This window comes from Dipodomys spectabilis, unplaced genomic scaffold (assembly GCF_019054845.1).
Source record: "Dipodomys spectabilis isolate Male_0828 unplaced genomic scaffold, ASM1905484v1 ptg000230l, whole genome shotgun sequence".
Taxonomy (NCBI): domain Eukaryota; kingdom Metazoa; phylum Chordata; class Mammalia; order Rodentia; family Heteromyidae; genus Dipodomys; species Dipodomys spectabilis.
Window position 1 is genome coordinate 1,016,200 of NW_024870907.1, and position 18,564 is coordinate 1,034,763.

Here is an 18,564-nt window from a genome sequence, read left to right on the forward strand (position 1 = left end):
AATGGAAAGGGGATCAGCCACGTGATGTGCCGTGTCTGAGAGATCCTCTAATTAGGACCTGAGGCCAAGGGGGTGGGGAGGCGGCCACTACAAATGCTGCCTGCAGAGAGGCAGATGGGTTGCGGGGTGCCATGAGTTGATGAGGACACGTGGGACCCCTGGAACACAGGCTAACAGGGTAGGCATCTTACGGAAATGCAAAATCAGTAGCTTTCTAAAGCTTTAGGTTGTTAGACCTAATTAACTAAAGCAAGTTATGCCATAACTAATCCAAGAACTCATTTTTCATACCTCAATGAAGATAATTTTTAGTATATAATTAAATATGAAAGCAAATATTGTCATTTGAATGTCGTTTGTGAACAGATGTGTACCATAAGCACATACTGGATAAATGTTTACCATGTGTTAGAAAGTAAAATTACTTTGCTAATAGAAATAAATCTGGGCTGTGGTGTGGTTCCTAGTGCCACTAAGACAACAAAACAAAACCAAAGCCCACAATCCTAGATTTGCCATTGCTGGTTAGACAAGTTAGCTACGCACTCTTGGCTGCGTCTGTATGGAAAATGGCACCTAAATCACAGGGTGCCATGAGGGTGAATAAGGAACAGCAGGATCAGTGCTGAAGGACCGCGGGTGGGCAGCACCGAGCCCTGCCTGCCCGGGAAGCTGTGGAGGGACTGGAGCCTGTCTGTTCTGCGCTGCCGCAGGCCCCCTCCAGCCAGGCCTTCTCTGGCTTCCAGAAAATGGAACAGAGCTTTGTTCCTGGCACCCATGATTTCATTCTTCTCACTTCTGAGAACTGAAGAAAGGTCTCTGGAGTAAACTTTTCGGTCTCTAAGAGAGGTATAGGATTTCAGGGAGCCAAGGCCCGTGGTTCTCTGTGGTGAGGTGCTTTTTTCCTTAATTTCATATGAAGGGAAAAAAGCCAGGGGTAGAAGGCAGCGGAGAGAAACACATTCTGGTGACTTCTTCATCTCCACCCACACTGTACAGCAGGGTATTCCCCGGGGGCCTGGGAGACGAGGACACAATGGAGGAGCTGCACTAGGAAACCCCGCTTGGAATATGACCTCTCTTCTGCTTCCCAGAGTACAGGAGGGTGCTGGCTGCCCTGGGTAGACGGGAGAAAGGGAGGCTCTGCCGCGAGCGCCTACCCGCAGGGCTGGGGGAACGTGCTCTGGACGCAGAAAGCCTTCCCATGGCTGCCATCCATGAGCGCCTCAGCAAAATGAAAGCTGAGAAAGCCTAGTGGTCCTCAAAGCCAGGCTTGGGGAAGGAGGCCAGAGAGCATCACAGAGCTCAGAGGCACTAAGAGCCTTGCCCTCCTTCTACTCCAGTGTCACCACAGGAGTGGCCAGGGGGGAGGAGGGGGATGAGCAGAGGTTTCTATTATTTAGAGCTGTGAAGCAAAGGTGACCCTAGACTGTGCTACCACTGGAGAGAATTGAGAGCCAGCCATGTGATGAGTTCTTACAACGTGCTTCAGGGGTCTTTGGGAAAGGAGATCCTTACCCGAGCCCGCTCCAGGCTCCTTCTCTGCTCATGAAACGCAGCAGGACTTTTCAAAGCTGTTGAAAGAAGAACCATAAAATAATGACTTTTAGAGGCTGGGGATATACTGGATGGTAGAGCACACACACGAACAAGGCCCTAGGCTCAATCTGCAGCATAAGGAAGGCCAAAGGGAAGAAGAGGGGAAAGAGGAAGGGTAAGGGGCAGAGGGAGGGGGTAAAGGGAGAAAAGGGAGAGGAAAGTGGGGGAAAACACTTTAAAGGAGGTGGTATCACATTTAATACTACAATTTTCAGCGGAGAAGGCATCTTAAATCCAACTTAATATTAGCAGTGTCTTTAATGACGCCCGAGTGGTCAGCTGCCCTGCTAAGCAGTTTGGGTCACTTCATGGGAGCAAGTCACTGCTCTGGGCGTGGGTTTTATACTGTGGTACAGCCCCATTATCAAAACCTCAGACAGGGGCTGGGAAGGTGGCTCAGTGGTAGAGCGCTTGCCTTGCACGCATGAGGCCCTGGGTTCAATTCCTTAGCACCACAGAAGCAAAAAGAAAAAAGCTGGAAGTGGCGCTGTGGCTCAAGTGGTAGAGCACTAGAGCCTTGAGCTGAAGAGCTGAGGGACAGCGCCCAGGCCCAGAGTTCAGGCCCCATGACTGGACCTCCCCCCAAAAAAAACAAAACCTCAGACATCACCTCCTGGGTCACACCTACTCTGGGGAGGCCACAGAGAGGGGGCAGGGCTGCCTGCTGGGCCACTTGACTTCTTCAGCCTCATTAGGAATCAAGTGAGCGGGCCCGTTTAATGGGACAGGGAAGCCAAGGAGTCGATGTCTTCTCAAACGCCACTTCCATCTTCAGCAGTGTCCAGTGCTGTTAAAAGCCATGGTGTGGTTCACGCTGGTGAAGAAACCCACCCCCCACAGCTGATATGTGGCTCCATTCTGTTCTGGGACACTGCCATAGCACCTTAGCTCCCATCTACAGCAAGCAGACTAAACCAAGCCCCTGTGCAAATGCTGCAGTGTGGACAAAGGGCCTGTGTCTCTTTGTCAAAAGCTTGGTTATGAGGTGACCGATGACGATTTAAAACATTGAGGATGAGGGAAAGGTCTGACTCACTTCAAGCAAGGAACAGTGGCAATAAGAGAGAAATGCACAAGACTATGGTCAGTGTCACTTCTGCTTCCCAGGATCTGTGAACAGCTGTGAAACTGCACAAAAAGATAACTTCTGGGCTGCTGTCTGTGGTAGAAGGCAGGGATAGGGAGGTGCTAAAAGTAGCAAGAGCACAGATAGGACTCTATCCTGCCCAGCCTCTCTGCTTCCTCCCTTCCCTCCCCCAGGGCACTTAGCCTTAAGCAAGAGCAGTCTCACAAGAAACTTTCAAAGTGCCAGCACCACTTGTTTAAGGTGTTTTTTTTAAGTTATTATGAGAAAAGTGGGAATTTAAAAAGAACTCCACACAGATTCCTTCCCATTCCTAAGCAGCAGGAGGCGCTCTAGACTTAGCAAACAGTCTCAGAAAAGCCACAGGCTCTCTCCAGTCCATCAGCGCGCCCATCCCAGGGAGCCGTCCCATTACCAGAGGCGGATGGAGGAGGCTTGCACCTGTTTCTTTTGGGCAAAGCTGGCACAATTCCAAAATCAGTTCCAAAGCCCAATGTAGCAGGACCTGGTGTGGGTGTTATGGGTGTGACAGGCCAGTGGGAATGAACGCACTGCCTTGGCTCTTAAAAACTCAGCACATGATGAGACAAGGAGAAAACTTCACGTCCACTGGCCCACCCAGCTCCCCTTCTGTCTCATTTTCTCCAAAGCACTCATCATCAACTTGACTGTCCTTCTAGTAATGAGACAAGGTCTTGCTATGCAGCCCAGGCTGGTCCCCAGCCCTCCGCCTGTGTGCTGCGATTACATGTGTCTGCTACTATCTGCAGCTAGAGTTTGTTAAGTGCTCTAACATCGAGCCACGTTCCCAGCCCAGCTAGTTCTGACATACTTCACCGCCCCCCCTTTGCCCCCACAGGGCTGAGGAACAAATTCAGGGCCTTGCACATCCTTTTCTACTAAGCTAAATCTCTAACCCCTAACATACTTTTTATTACGTATTTTCAGTCTCCTATCATGACAACAGGTCATGACTCATCTGGGTTGAAAATTTCACAAAAGCCCCAGTAGCAATACAAGGGATTTGTAGACTAGTGCTGGCTCTAACAACACGGGTGTGAGTGCTTTCAGGACCTCATTCCTTGTAGAGAGCAGGACTCTGCTCACCTCCAAGAAGAGAACCAAGTGAGAGTGAGTGCACTTGCAGGAGCTCAGGATGTGAAGTGGTGCTGTCACCAGACACTGTGATTCACTGAGTCACTGGCTCAGTTTCCACAGGCCAGAGCATTCTACACACTATCCCATAGAGCACACCACTAACTTGTGGAAAAAACAACCTGCAAGCACAGAGCATCTTGACAGGAGTGGCTCTATCATCTTTGTGTTCAAAGGGCAATGTATATTAATAGGAAGCCAGGTGAATGAATGGCTACTAAAGTATGAATTCTTATTTGGTCCTGCAGTTACGGGAGCCTTCATATAATAGCAAGGAAGGGACTAATTTTCAACGTGTCAGCTTACGGGGCAGGTACTGGTCCAGATATTTCAAATATGCCGGCTCACTCAATATCCCTAGTTATTCCATATGTGTGTGTTGGGGGGGGGAGGGCGGTTATATTCATTTTTATGGGCCCAGAGGAAAAGCTAGCCGCAAGGCATCACTGAGAGCCAGGGTAGATCCAACCCAGGCCCACTTCTGCCTTCTCTTCATCTGAACCTTCTGTTCAATGTGTAAATTCCAAGTAGTTCTATTTCTTTCCTCCTTGCCTCCTCTTTGGAAGTACTGGGGTTTGAACTCAGCTTTATGCTTGCTAGGTAGGCACTTTACCACTTGAGTCATGTCTCTAGCCCATTCTGCGCTGGTTATTTTTGAGACATGCTCTTACTTTTTGACTAGGCTGACCTGAACCGCAATCATCCTATTTTTTCAGTTCCTGAAGTAGCTGGGATGATAGCTGCATGCTACCATACCTAACTAGCTATTATTGAGATGAGGTATCTTGAAATTTTTGCCCAGGCTGGCCTAAAATCATGATCCTCCTAGATCTTAGCCTCCTAAGTAGCTAGGATTACAGGTATGAGTTATCACACTTGGTTCTGCTTTGTTTTTGAGATTAGGTCTTGCTTTTTGCCTATACCAGCCTGGACTGTGATCCTATTTATATTTCCCATTCTGCATCTGGGGTAGCAGATGAATATCACTAGTTTCAGCTTTGTCTGTTGACATGGGGTCTTGTGAACTTTTTGCCCAGCTTGCCTCAAACCACAATCCCTTCACCCTCTGCCTCCTGAAAAGCCAGAATTACAAGCATGCATGATAGTGTTTGTCTTCTTTCTCCATTTTTATTACTGTTCAGCAGGTTCAGTGATTTCAAGAGCCTGGAGACAGGCCAGCAAATGCCCACTGGGGAAAGGCATTTGCTGTTGGAAGGCAGCTCCAGTGTGTGTCTACACGGCATTGCTAGTGCCGCACTGTGGAGGGCAGCGTGGTGATGGAGGTGTAAGATACCCCAAGGAAATACTTGGGCTTTTGTGATGTGGGAGCAAGTAAAATGGAGACTCAAATCACTGAAGCCTTCATGCTACGAAGATGAGAAGGAAGCAGAGTGAAGTGGAAAATAGGCTTTGAAGTTTAGGCCTCTGGTAGTTGTGGAAAAAGCAAAAAGACTCAAAGTTAATGGACAAATGAAGCCACCCAGGAGGGCCACAGCTCCCTTGGTCCATCTCCTCCTCCATGCCGCTTTAATAGCTTTGAGAGGGAAGGTCCAGGGTATTATTTATTCTAATTTTCATTTCCCCAGAACTCCTGATCTCTGAAAAGCCCCAAAGGCCAATGCAAACCTATGAACTGTTACAGACAGTCTCTTGCTCATCCTTCCCCCACAGCCCCCCACAAAAAGCATAAACAGGAGGACAGAGTCTCAAGCTAGCCTGGGCAAAAATCAAAGCACTATCTGAAAATAACCTAAAGGAGATGAGAGTATGTCTCAAGCTGTCTATCAAGTGCCAGGTGCTGAGTTCAAACCCCAATAGCACTGAAGAAAAAGTCACTGGTGCTCTGGTACTACTGTGTGTGATGAAGGAAGTGTGCAGCTCCCGTGAAGAAAAAGGCCAGGCCCCTGCAGAAGTCAATGAGAGAAGTGGGCAGGAGGAGTGGCCATCTCACTCAGTTTCAGTTCTAGAATATGGGCCCACCCAGTGGCTAGAACCACTAATGAAGATACCAACACTCATTTTCTTCCTCTTCAGACACATAGGCTGCCTTTAATATGAGGACATTTGTGAGAAAAGAAGTAAAAAGAGAAAACCCATTTCTATTTTAAGACCATTCTGGCAAGCATCTTTGGAAGGAGAACATGGAGCTGAGCTTGGGGATGTCTGCAAGCCTGGGACCAGGCTCACCTTGATCTCACCTAACACTGAAGAGTAGACAGGATGACCCTGAAAAAACTGGCTTAGCTCAGCAATTTCTGGAGCTCAAACCAGCTTTCCCCTCACCAGCACCAGATTTACTTACACCTGCAGCCAAGTGAGTGCTCTATGCTCCCTGTCATGGATGACAGCAAGGAACTGCTGAGCTCATGTCCTCATGGGACGGTTCCCACCCTGGGTAGGATGGTACACGCAAAGCTCTGTCATCACCAGAACTGGAAACTATGCACCTACAACAGAGGGCTCTGGAGTGCCACAGTCCAGGCAGCCCATCTTTCAGGCAAGCTGGCTATTGCTTAAGGTTCTTTTTCTTCCAAGGAAGTGGGGAGCAAACGCCCAGTGCAGTAGTGGGGGCCAAGAGAGAAGGGAAGGGGGAGGGAGGGAATAAACACATACCAAACCATGTGGGAAACAATCCCTAGCCCTCAAAGAAAGCTCATGATTTGTGGGAGCAAACAGTTATGGTGCCAGGTGGAAACATGCCACTGATGCTCATTTAAGGTGCCATCAAGAACAGGAGAGCTAAGTGTCAGCACCAGGGAAGAGCATGTGAACTGACCAAGAAGCCTTTGAAGCAAGAGAAAAACCCACATAAACAGAAAGAAGCTCTGCAGGCAGAAAGGAGATCATCTGAGAGGGAGGAAGGACAACAGTACAAACATAAAGGTAAAAAAGATCAAAATAGCTGGGTGCTGGTAGTCATGCCTGTCATCCTAGCTACTGAGGAGGCTGAGATCTCAGGATCACAGCTCACAGCCAGACCAGGAGAGTCTGTGAGATTCCTATCTCCATTAACCACCAAAAAGTCAGAAGTAGAACTGCAGCTCTATTAGCCTTGAGGGAAAAAAAAGCTCATGGACAGTGCCCAGGCCCTGAGTTCAAACCCCAGAAGTGCAAACATGCATGCGTGTGCATAAACACACCCTTCAACACACCAAGAATCAGAAAATCTCATACTGCTCAACAATGGAGATATTAAAAACTCCAACATGACAGGTGCTAGAATTAGAAAGCAGCCATGATTTTTTAAAAAAGTGTTTCAATGAACAATTATGAACATCCTTAAAATAGAAATAAATAAAACAAATAAAAATAGGAAGCTTCAGCAAAGAAAGAGAATCAGAGGGGGGAAAAAAAAAGATACAGGGCCAGATATGGTGCCGCATGCTTATAATCCCAGCTATTCAGTTGGAGAAGAAAGGAGGATCAAAGTCTGAGGTGAAAGTTCAAGACAGGATCTGAAAAATAACCCAAAGCAAAAAAGGCTGGGGCATGGCTCAAGTGGCAGAGTGCTTGCCTAGCAATTGTGAGGCCCCCACAGTACAAAAAATAACAACAACAAAAAAAGTAAAGAGGAATAATTGAACATTTTGAAACAGAAATTATCCCACCTGAAAAACAAAGAGAACAGACTCTAAAGGAGAGAGGAAAAAACAAACAAACCAGAGACTCAACAACTATGGTACTTAAAAAAAAGAAAACTATCATTGTAGCCAAGTACCAGTAGTTATACTGTAATCTTAGTTCTTCAAGAGGCTGAGATTCAGAGATTGAAGGTTTGAAGACAGCCTAGTCTGAAAAGTCCACAGGACACCATCTTGAATTAACCAGCAAAAAGCTGGGCTAGAGATGTGGTTCAAGTAATAGAGTGCCAGCCGAGCAAGCAAAATATTGTACAAACTATATTCTGAAGGAGAGGGAAAAAAGGGTGAAACAGAAAAATAATTCAAGAAATAATGACAAATTTGGCAAGGGACATAATCTACAAATCCAACAAGCTTAGTAAACCCTCAAGTAGATAAACCCAAAGAAATTCATGCCAATTACACTTTTAAAAGCTAATGACAAGCACTGATGGCTCATGATTGCAATTCTAGCTAATCAGGAGGCTGAGATATGAAGATGGAGGTTCAAAGCCAGCCCAGGCAAGAAAGTCCGTAAGACTCTTATCTCCAATAAACTACTCAAAAAAGCTGGAAGTGGTGCTATGGCTCAAGTGGTAGAGTGCTAGCCTTGAATAAAGAAGCTCAGGTACAGTGTTTAGTCCCAGGACTAGCCAAAAACAAAAAAATAAATAAATAAAAATAAAGAAAGCTTAATACAAACAAAACAGCTGAATGATGTTATATTTCTCATCAGAGCCTCTGGAGCCCAGAAGGACGAAGCTTAATATTTTCCAAAAGCTGTTAGAGACCACTTCAACCAAGTTAGTGACATAATTAGAACTGTATACACAGGAGAGGAAGAGTTGTTTCTAACTTATCTTTTACATAAAAAACTAAAAGGAGCAGAAATGGATCTGTCAATTACCACATATTCACATCATCCTATCTGCACCACATACCCCCTTCCCCTTTCTTCATTTGGATTTTTTTTTCTTTTTTGCTTATGTGGTGCTGAGGAATCAAACCCAGGGCCTCAGGCATGCAAGGCAAGCACTCTACCACTGAGCCACCTTCCAGTCCTTCATTTGGAATTTTTTAAACCTAGAAAATACACTGAAAGTATAAATAACAGAGAGCCTTAAGCCTGTGACCTAGATTTTCCAGTTATCTTTTAGCCATATTTTCTCATCTTGCTTGGTCAACCCTCCTCTTATAGACACACACACTTAATGTTTTTCATTTATGGAATCATTTGAAATTAAGTTGCAGACACTTTGCTTTTATTCCTTCACTGTGCATTTCCTAAGAATAGGAATTCTTACATAATTAGAACACTTCAATCGTTGCTAAGAAAGTTAGCATTAATTCAATAATACCTAGCTTGAAATTCCCCAAATGATCCCTGAAACATCTTTTATAGCTGGATTTTCCCCCAAAACCAAGATTTAATCAAGAATCTACATTTAGTTGCTGGTTCTTTAGTCACAATCTAGAACAATAACCCTACCTTTTTTCATAAATGACCCTGTCATATCCTTTCCTGAGCTACTACTGATTTTATAACTAAAACTACAAAATAGTGAGAATCATTTTACAAAATGATTAAGAGGCCATTTAGGAGAAACTGGAGTGACTGGATGATGTGGCACTGACAATCTCAGACTAGGAATACAGGGGAGATAAGCTTGATGTAGGTAAAAGAGACTATGTTCAGAGTTTGAGTTGACTCTGAGTTACCCTATTAAGCAGTGTCCTAGTGAGAGAGTGTGCATAGATAAGATGCCCTTGGTTTACAAGCAGCTACATCCCGGTGAGCACATCTCTAACTTGAAAATGTGTCAAACTGAAAATGCACTTAACAATTCTAAGCTAATATAGCAACCTAGTACACAGGGCTGGTGGGGATAGGGATATAGAAGAGACCTTGTTCAGCTAGTATCTCCCCACTCCTGTGTGGTAGCTACAAAAACAAAAAATGGAACAATAGCAATTTTAATCTGATCCTTCACATTTGATCCATTTTTCCTGTCTAGTCTTTTGGAAATAAATGCATTGTCACTTGCTCTAAACCCACAATGGGATAGAAAGGAGGACTTCCGATTTCATTTTAGGAAATGTCAAGGGCACATATTCTATTCCTTTTCCCATCCTCCCTCTCTTGGGATATGTGTATGTGTGTACATATACATGCACAGACACATGTGCAGCAGTACTGGGCTTTACCACTTAAGCCACAGCCTCTCTTGTAGGGGTCAGCCCAGCAGGAAAAGAATGCCAGAAAAAGCCAGAAGTGGTGCTGTGGCTCAAGTGGTAGAGTGCTAGCCTTGAGGTGAAGAACTCAGGGACAGCATCCAGGCCCAGAGTTCAGGCCCCATGACCAACAACAACAACAAAATAAAACCATCCAAATTTAGATGAATTCTTTGCCTCGTTGCTTGGCCAAAGCAGAGGAGTCAGATTACTCTGTCTGACTCCTAATGGCACTTCCATTAATTTTGTCAGACACTACATAAGACCACATAAGTGCAAGGCAAGACAGACATCTCCCAGCATTGGAGACATATGTACATGTGTGCATGTATGAGTGTGCACATGCTGGGTGTAAATGTATATCCCCAAACATTTTACATATAGCAACTTCATCTGTCTTAAAGTTACATTTTTCCAGGTGCCATTGGCTCACACCTGTAATTCTAGTTACTCAGAAGGCTGAGGTCTGAGAATTGTAGTTTGAAGCCAGCCCAAGGTAGGAAAGTCTGTGTGATCCGTATCTCTAATTAATCACAGAAAAAATAGGTAGTAATGCTGTGGCTCAAGTGTTAGCCTTGAGCAAAATGAGCTCAGGGACAGCATCCAGATCCACGGTTCAAGCCCCAGGACTGGGTGGGGGAGGGGGGGTGCAGGGAGGAGGGGGAGGAGAACTTGCTAAATCTTTTCAACATCTGGGTTTAAGATTTCAAGTCTGGGGCTGGGAAGGTGGCTCAGTGGTAGAGCGCTTGCCTTGCATGCCTGAGGCCCTGGGTTCGATTCCTCAGTACCACATAAGCAAAAAGAAAAAAGCCAGAAGTGGCGCTGTGGCTCAAGTGGTAGATCACTAGCCTTGAGCTGAAGAGCTGAGGGACAGCATCCAGGCCCAGAGTTCAGGCCCCACAACCGGACCCTAAAAAAAAAAAGATTTCAAGTCTGCCACCTATATGGGTAAAGAGTTATAATTTCCTAAGCTCCTTTCATGATTGTTGTAATAAATTCATTCTTACAAGTCAAAAAAATCAGAAGACTGGGGATGTAGATCAATGGTACACCCTACATCTGTGAGGCCCTAGGTTCAATCTAAAGCACTGAAAATTAATTTTTTTTAAAAAAATCTGGCTTATTCTTTTCCTCGCTTCCTTGCTTGGACCTGCTTTGGCTGGCTCCATACCAGCTGTTTGGATCAGGTTGTGATCATCATGCCCAAGAAAGATGGCTACAAAAACGCAGTCCTCTGTCTCTGCACCTATCAAGTGCAAAGGCACTTTTTGTGCAAAGGCAGCATTTTGTACATCACTGGTGCGTATGGGTTGATACTGACATTATGCAGATAATTTCTCTCAGGATTCTAAATCTAGTCAGAGAAGGAACTAAACCTACCACAGAGAACAAGTTTCATGGCAGCTCTAAAGGCTGGGAATCACACGCTAGACTTCAGGTGTTTGTTAGGGCAACTGTCTAGTGAGAATATGTGCAAAATTTTTCAAAATTTTCCACGGCAAAGAAGAAATTAAAAATCTCTTAGTCTCCTGAGTAGCTAGGATTACAGGCATGAGCCACTGACACCTTAAAAATCTCTTTTTTTTTTTTTTTTTTTGGGTCCGGTCATGGGGCCTGAACTCTGGGCCTGGGCGCTGTTCCTCAGCTCTTCAGCTCAAGGCTAGCGCTCTACCACTTGAGCCACAGAGCCACTTCCGGCTTTTTTCTTTTTGCTTATGCGGTGCTGAGAAATGGAACCCAGAGCCTCTGGCATGCAAGGCATGTGCTCTACCATTGAGCCACCTTCCCAGCCCCTAAAAATCTCTTATATTTAATCCAGAGTTATTATGACCAAGGTAGAAAGATAGTAGTGGCCTTCAAGCCTCACAAGTGGCAGGTATTAGCACTAGGGGGAGCTAAGAAAAATGGGGTCACTCTCACCCCTACTTCCTCTTACCAACTAGGGGTCCTGTTAATGACATTGTTTTCAGCTTTCAAGAATTTTCAGTTGGAATTCTGGTGAAAGCACGGTAGGCTATCATCAAAAATTCCCATGTGGCTAAGTGCCATCATAAACTGTGACCCCTTCAGGACCTCATCGTGGTAGTGTGGCCTAGGGCAAGTCATGTGACTCATCTGAGGTTCCGCTCCCCGCCCACAAATGGCAGTTACGCTACTACTGCACTAGGTACTTGCAGGAGATAAAGTGAAAGTACCCAGCCATCTGCTAGAAGCTGGATTAAACTTAATGCACTGCTACTGCTGTCACTACCATCCCCCCCCTCCCCCAGCCCCATGCCCATTCTCCTTCTGCAAACACAGCATATGTGAGAAGGTAGCCGCTGAGAGCTCCCTGGGTCTGACTTCCATTTCTTGCCCTTCTGTTCTGAACTGACATACTAAAATAACCAAAATATTCTGCAACAAACGCCATTAACCAAAGTATGTGTCAACAGCCCTAGAGACTCACTGTGACAATGAGAAACAGGACTAAGTTTATGTGAATCAAAGACACATCTTGGGTGGTGAGATGTGGAAAGGGGACCACACATTTTGGGCAAGCAAGGATTCAAATGAAGAGTCCTGAAGCATACTGTGTACACACCGTTTTGCAGGCTTGCTACCACCCCTTGTTTTGGCACCTGGGCTATCATCTCTACCCAAACCAGCAAGGGAGTCATCTACTAAGAATTAACACAGGAATAGAGAATGGAGAACTGAGGCCAGCTCAATCTTTTCCTTCTCTATGGGACAAGCTGCTTTAGAGTCTCCCACTCTTAATCTAATAGTGGGAGAAGCTCAGTCTGAGAGAGGTTAGGTAGACACATGGTCTCATACGGTCTGGATGTCAATAAAGTGAATTCCAAAGATTAAAAATATGGAGGGCTGGGAATGTGGCTTAGTGGTAGGGTGCTTGCCTTAGCATGCATGAAGCTCTAGGTTCGATTCCTCAGTACCACATAAACAGAAAAGGTTGGACTTGGAGCTGTGGCTCAAATTGTTAAGTGCTAGCCTTGAGGAAAAAAAAAAAAAAAGAAGAAGAAGAAGCTCATAGACAGTACTCAGGGCCTGAGTTCAAGCCCCAGGACTGGCAAAAAAAAAAAAAAAAGATATGAAGGGCCAGCTGGGCACTTGAAGCTCATACCAGTAATCCTAACTAGTTAGGAGGCTGAGACCTAGAGGATTGTTGTTTAAAGCCAGCCCAAGCAGAAAAAGTTCTCCAGACTCTATCTCCAATTAATCAGCAAAATGCCAGACTAAAGGCATGGCTCAAGTGATACAGAATGCCACCAATGGCCAAGCAAGTTCAGCGAGTATGAGTAACCAACAAAAATACAAATAAAATAAAATGGCTGAATAAGTTACATTTGATTGCTGTGGTTTGGAATATTGTCTCTCAAAAGCCTATGTTAGAGCATTTGGTCCCTAGCCTGTGGAGGTATTCAGAAGTGGTGGATCCTTCAGGAGGTTAGCAGGAGACAGGCCCTTGAAGGGGTGGTGGAACCTCAGCCCAATCCTCTTCTGCTCTTTCATTTCCCAGCCACCACAAAGTGAGCAGCTTTGGTCCACTATGTATTCATCAGGAAGTAATGTACTGCACAGCCCCAACTATCATGGGGCCAACCATTCGCAGACTGACTGAGGCTCAAACACGGAGAACATGGATGGGATCAGGATAGCTGGGTGCAGGGAGAAGATGAAGGGCACATAAACTGATATATGAAATCTCCTTTTGAGAATCAGTTGACATCAGCCAGAACAGGGAAGTCTGTGAGATTCTTATCTCTAATTAACCATCAAAAAACTGGAAGTGGAGCTGTGGCTCAAAGTGGTAGAGCACTAACTAGCCTTAAGGGGAAAAAAAAAAAAAAAGAGCTCAGGGATGGTACCTAAGCCACACAGCCAATAAAATAAAACTATTTAAAGATATTTTAAGTTCATAAAAATAGAAAAATAAGCAAAAACTGAGTCAAAACAAAATCTTTTTTTTTTTGCAATGCTGGAGACTGAACCTCAAACCTTGTACATGCTAGAGAAGTGCTCTACCACTGAGAACAGTATCTATTTAGTATCTATTTTTTGTGGGTGTTTTTTTGTCTTGAGGTTTTTGTTTGTTTTTCTTTTGAAGTATGAATTTAAGGTCTCATACTTGCTGGGCAAGAGCTGTCCATTTGGGTTTATACCTTCAATCACCAGTAAACTTTTTTTAAATCAGTTGATTACCTCGGGTACTTTTGGTATGTATGTCAAAGGACAGAGGTATCTCCAGGATTCTCTTTAACATATATGCCAGCCACGTTTCTATCTAGCTTTCATACTATAGCCCTGTCTAAGGTTTCAGAGATCACTTTGCTGTCATTTCAGTACATACTCCTTGGTAAAACCAAAATCAATCTTCAAAAAAAAAAAAAAAAGAATTATCCAGGTGTGTGGTGCACACAGAAGGCTGAGGCAACAGAAGTAAAAGTCAAGTCCAGCCTGGGCCTCACAGCAAGACTGTCACAAAGCAACAATTTAAAAAAAAAAATCTGTCTTTTCTAAGTATGCCTAAGTCATCTGTTTAGATGCAGAATACGAATCACTTGTGTCCTACAAATCATATTCTAGTAGCTTGAAGAATTTTAAATCACAGGCATATCAGATATGTATCAGGGCTTCCCTTGGCCATGTGACTGTAAGATTTGAACTCTTTAGGTAAAACTAATAAGTAGCAATAAGAAGTGAATTTATGGGCTGGAGGCATGGTTCAAATGGTAGCTCAAGGCCCTAAATTCAATACCCCCCAAAAGTTAAAAACTAAAAATTAACATGATTTTATAATCTCCTCTACTTCACTAGTGAGCAGAGGAGTGGAGAGGGCTTTTTGTCTAAGCTCTACCTGAAAAGCGGTAGTGGTCAGTTCCTCAAAAAGCTTCTTTGGTTCACAGGAGCTACAGTTCAGAGATGACCACACAGAACTTCAGCAGCTCCCAAATGGACTTCCAGCAAGTGGGAAACCAATCAAGGCCCAGAGACACCAAGATCTGCCCTCAGCCTGGTTCTCACACAAAGGCACTTATCTGTTAGGTGCCCATGAGATATAATGTGCCTGACCATATAACTTTCCATTTAAAAACAAAAAAAAGTGACCTTTAAAAAAATTTATTTATTTATTTTTGGGTCCAGTAGTGGGGCCTGATCTCTGGGCCTGGGCGCTGTCCCTCAGCTCTTCAGCTCAAGGCTAGCACTCTACCACTTGAGTCACAGTGCCACTTCCGGCTTTTTTCTTTTTGCTTATGCAGTGCTGAGGAATCGAACCCAGGGCCTTGAGCATGCAAGGCAAGTGCTCTACCACTGAGCCACCTTCCCAGCCCCTAAAAAAAAATTTAAACTTACAATTTTGTCACCTTAAATCTCTGTAAGCTGAACAGTAGGTGGGGGCTGCAGCTCAGTGGCAGAGCATGTGTTTGGTTCAATCCTCAGGTGGGACAGAGGAGGAAGGGAGGAAGTGAGATGGGGAAGGGAAAGGGAATAATGAGACAAAATCGACCCATGGCGACCTTTGGCAGGAGCCCTTCCTCCTAAGCTGTTCAAATGTACAGCTTTCTTTGCTTTTTTCTTTTTTTTCGGTCGTGAGGCCTGAACGCTGGGCCTGGGCGCTGTCCCTCAGCTCTTCAGCTCAAGGCTAGCGCTCTACCACTTAAGCCACAGCACCACTTCCAGCTTTTTCTGCTTATGTGGTGCTGAGGAATCAAACCAGGGCCTATGCAAGCAAGGCAAGCACTCTACCACTGAGCCACCTTCCCAGACCCTTGTTTTACCTTCCTAGCCCTACAGCTTGCTTTTCAAAAAGATATGTACAGTTTCTTTTTAGAAACTCCTCAGGCCAACAGAATAGGGATGTCAGTGGGTTCTTCAATCTAGACTTCACTTTTTCAGATTTCTAGATCTCTAAATCTCAATAGCAATTGGTCAATCTTTTACAGTTTGTCCCAGCAGTGCTCACATTTCTTTGAAAGATAATGCAGTGGAGGTAAAGAGTAAAGTAAGCAAAGACATCAGGGTATTGGGGTGCAGGAGTCCTGAAGATTATGATAGGAGTCAGGGAATGGTGGCTCAGCCCAGGCTGAGCCTCTTAACTATCTTCCACTTGCCCCTTTCCCTTGCTCACCATGCCCCAGCCCACTGACTTGATGTTCTGCAAACATATCAAGCTCATATTGTACCAGGCAGGCCCTTTAACTTGTTTCTCCTTCTTTTTTTTTTTTTTTGGTCGATCGTGGGGCCTGAACTCTGGGCCTGGGCGCTGTCCCTCAGCTCTTCAGCTCAAGGCTAGTGCTCTACCACTTGAACCAAGCACTACTTCCCGCCTTTTCTGCTTATGTGGTACTGAGGAATCAAACCCAGGGCCTCATGCATGCAAGAAAAGCACTCTACCACTGAGCCAACTTCCCAGCCCCTTGTTTCTTTCTGTTGGAGCATCTCTTCCTGCTTTTTTTTTAATCCAAGACTGGGACTCAAACTCAGTGCCTGATGCTTTCACTCACTGACTAGTGCTCTACCAACTGAGCTAGGTTGCCAACCCCCTTTTCCTGACACTTAAATGGCAGACTCCAATTCACCCCTTTAAGTCTCAGCTATGACATTTTCTCACCAGGGAGGCTTTCTTTAGCCACCTCTTTTCATTTTGTTGTGTCTTATTTTTTTTGAGATGAGGCCTTGCCATATAGTGCAAGCTGGTCTCAAACTTATGATCTCCCCAAGTGCTAGGATTACAGGAATGCACCAGTATGCCCAGGTTCTTATCTATCTTAAACCTGTTACTAACATCTGTCATGCCAGGCACCAGTGGCTCATATCTATAATCCTAGCTACTGAAGAGGCTGAGATCTGAGGATCACAGTTCCAAAGCCTGCCCAGGCACAGACTTTTATCTCCAATTAACCACTCAAAAAACCAGAAGTAGAGCTATGGCTCAAGTGGTAGAGCACTAACCTTGAGCACTTGGAGGCTCAAGGACAGTGCCCAAGCCCCCTGAGTTCAAGCCTCACACCCCCCCAAAAAATCTGTCCTGTCAATTTCAATATATCACAATGTTCACCAGGCCCTAAAATTATCTGCTTTATTCATTTGCCTCTTTTTCTCATAATCAGTCTTGCCCTTTTAAATATAAATCTGAGAGCAGGAATAGATGTGTTTTGGTTGTTGTTTTGGTTTTTGTTTTTAGTGTGTGAATGAGCATTAGGTGCTAGGTATGCAAAAACTGAGTACAGATGGGAAACATCACTTCTCAGATGAAGCCACACACTGCCTCCTGGCATTTCTTTTACTCCACTAGGGTGTGTCCAAGTGGTGATGACACACAAACAAGAGGGAAGCCTGCTCTCCACTGATGACTTCAAAAAAATGTCAGAAAGAGTAAAATCTTGGGGCTGGGAAGGTGGCTCAGTGGTAGAGCGCTTGCCTTGCATGCATGAGGCCCTGGGTTTGGTTCCTCAGCATCACGTAAGAAAAAAGCCGGAAGTGGCGCTGTGGCTCAAGTGGTAGAGCACTAGCCTTGAGCTGAAGGACAGCGCCCAGGCCAGAGTTCAGACCCCACAACCGGATCAAAAAAAAGAAAGAGTAAAATCTTGCTGGCTCTAGCTTTCAGCTCCACTAATTTCCCAGATTTGGTTTCATTTCTCTCCCAAAGGATGTAATTCTGTACCCCTGAGCCCTCATGGGTGCACACTCAGGTGGCTCACATCCATGCCAGCCTTGCGTATCTGAGGACCTCACTTTAAAGCCAATTTCTGCAGGCAGAAAACATCATTCAGACAGATGGAGTAGAGGCTTCTCAGCCAAGCAAGCTGAACCCCAAGGCAGAGCGTACACAAGTGGGCTCTTCCTTACAATACCTCAGTGCAAAGTCTGCTTAAAGGGAAGTGCAACAAGGCACCAGAAGCCCTCTGAAAGGTGCAATTCAAAAGCTGACACTCTTTAAGTTTAATGCTGTCTGATTTACAAATCTTGATTGATTAGGTCACTTATCTTTTTACTAAGAATTCCTGAACTGGAGAAAGCGTGAGACAGAAGAAGGTAAATAATACCTGGTGGCCTCGTTTTGTTCGCTGCTTCCTGTGCCATACCAGGTCCACACAGCCATGTCCTAAAAGCAACTCTGAGAAATGTGGAGAGAAAGGGCACTTACGTGGCATGATCCCCTGGCTCACTAGTTCTTCCCGGGTCCGGCGCTGCTGGAGCTTTAACTGGAGCACTGCGGGGCAGCAGAATGAGAGAAGAGAAGAGAAGTCAGCTGAGTATTTCTCCTCAAAAGACACATTTTCAAATGTAGACAATGTCTGAAAACAGAGGGTGTAGCACGAATGAAAGATCCCTTGAACTGCAACTGTGTGTAATTGCAGAAGTTGCTTGATACAGCAGGGTTTCCGTGTTCTGCTGTGGGCGGCAAGAGGAAGTTGCGAAGGGTCCTGCAGGGCGATAACAATCCACAAACTACCAGAGTCTTGCCTCTTGCTCAAAACCTATAGCACTCAGTCTTTCTCCTAAAGCTGAAAAACATCAGTTCTAAACTTGAAGAAAATATGAGGAGCACCATGCAAAAGGAGCTTTTTCCAGATGCTGTACACTTTCTCTGTATATGTTTACACCACAAGTATGGTAAATGATGTACTTATTCACAAAGACCAGGAAGTACTGGTTATCTATACCATTTTTCTCTAAAAATTATTGCTATTTTCACTGTGCAGTACATTTCTCTACACTATGAGAAATTCTGCCGTTACTGTCACTCTCTTCTTTCTCTTCCTCTTCACTCGGGGCCTTTCTCTGTTGAGGTGAGACAACAAAGCTAGATGAGTCAATTGACATCCGGGCTAGTAGACTGAGGAGTGTTTCTTTCATTTCTACTCTGGC

The 18,564-nt window shown here is 45.0% G+C and overlaps 1 protein-coding gene across 2 annotated transcripts in view; it reads right to left on the bottom strand.

The window, feature by feature from the left end:
• Mrtfa (myocardin related transcription factor A) overlaps positions 1-18,564 on the bottom strand; it is a 94,463-nt gene that overhangs the window by 22,309 nt on the left and 53,590 nt on the right. For both annotated transcript variants that reach the window (XM_042697905.1, XM_042697904.1), the window contains exons 2-3: positions 17,840-17,905; positions 1,519-1,574 (exon numbers count right to left, since the gene is read on the bottom strand). In XM_042697905.1, the coding sequence (XP_042553839.1) occupies positions 1,519-1,574; positions 17,840-17,905 (122 nt within the window). The remainder of the gene's footprint in view (positions 1-1,518; positions 1,575-17,839; positions 17,906-18,564) is intronic.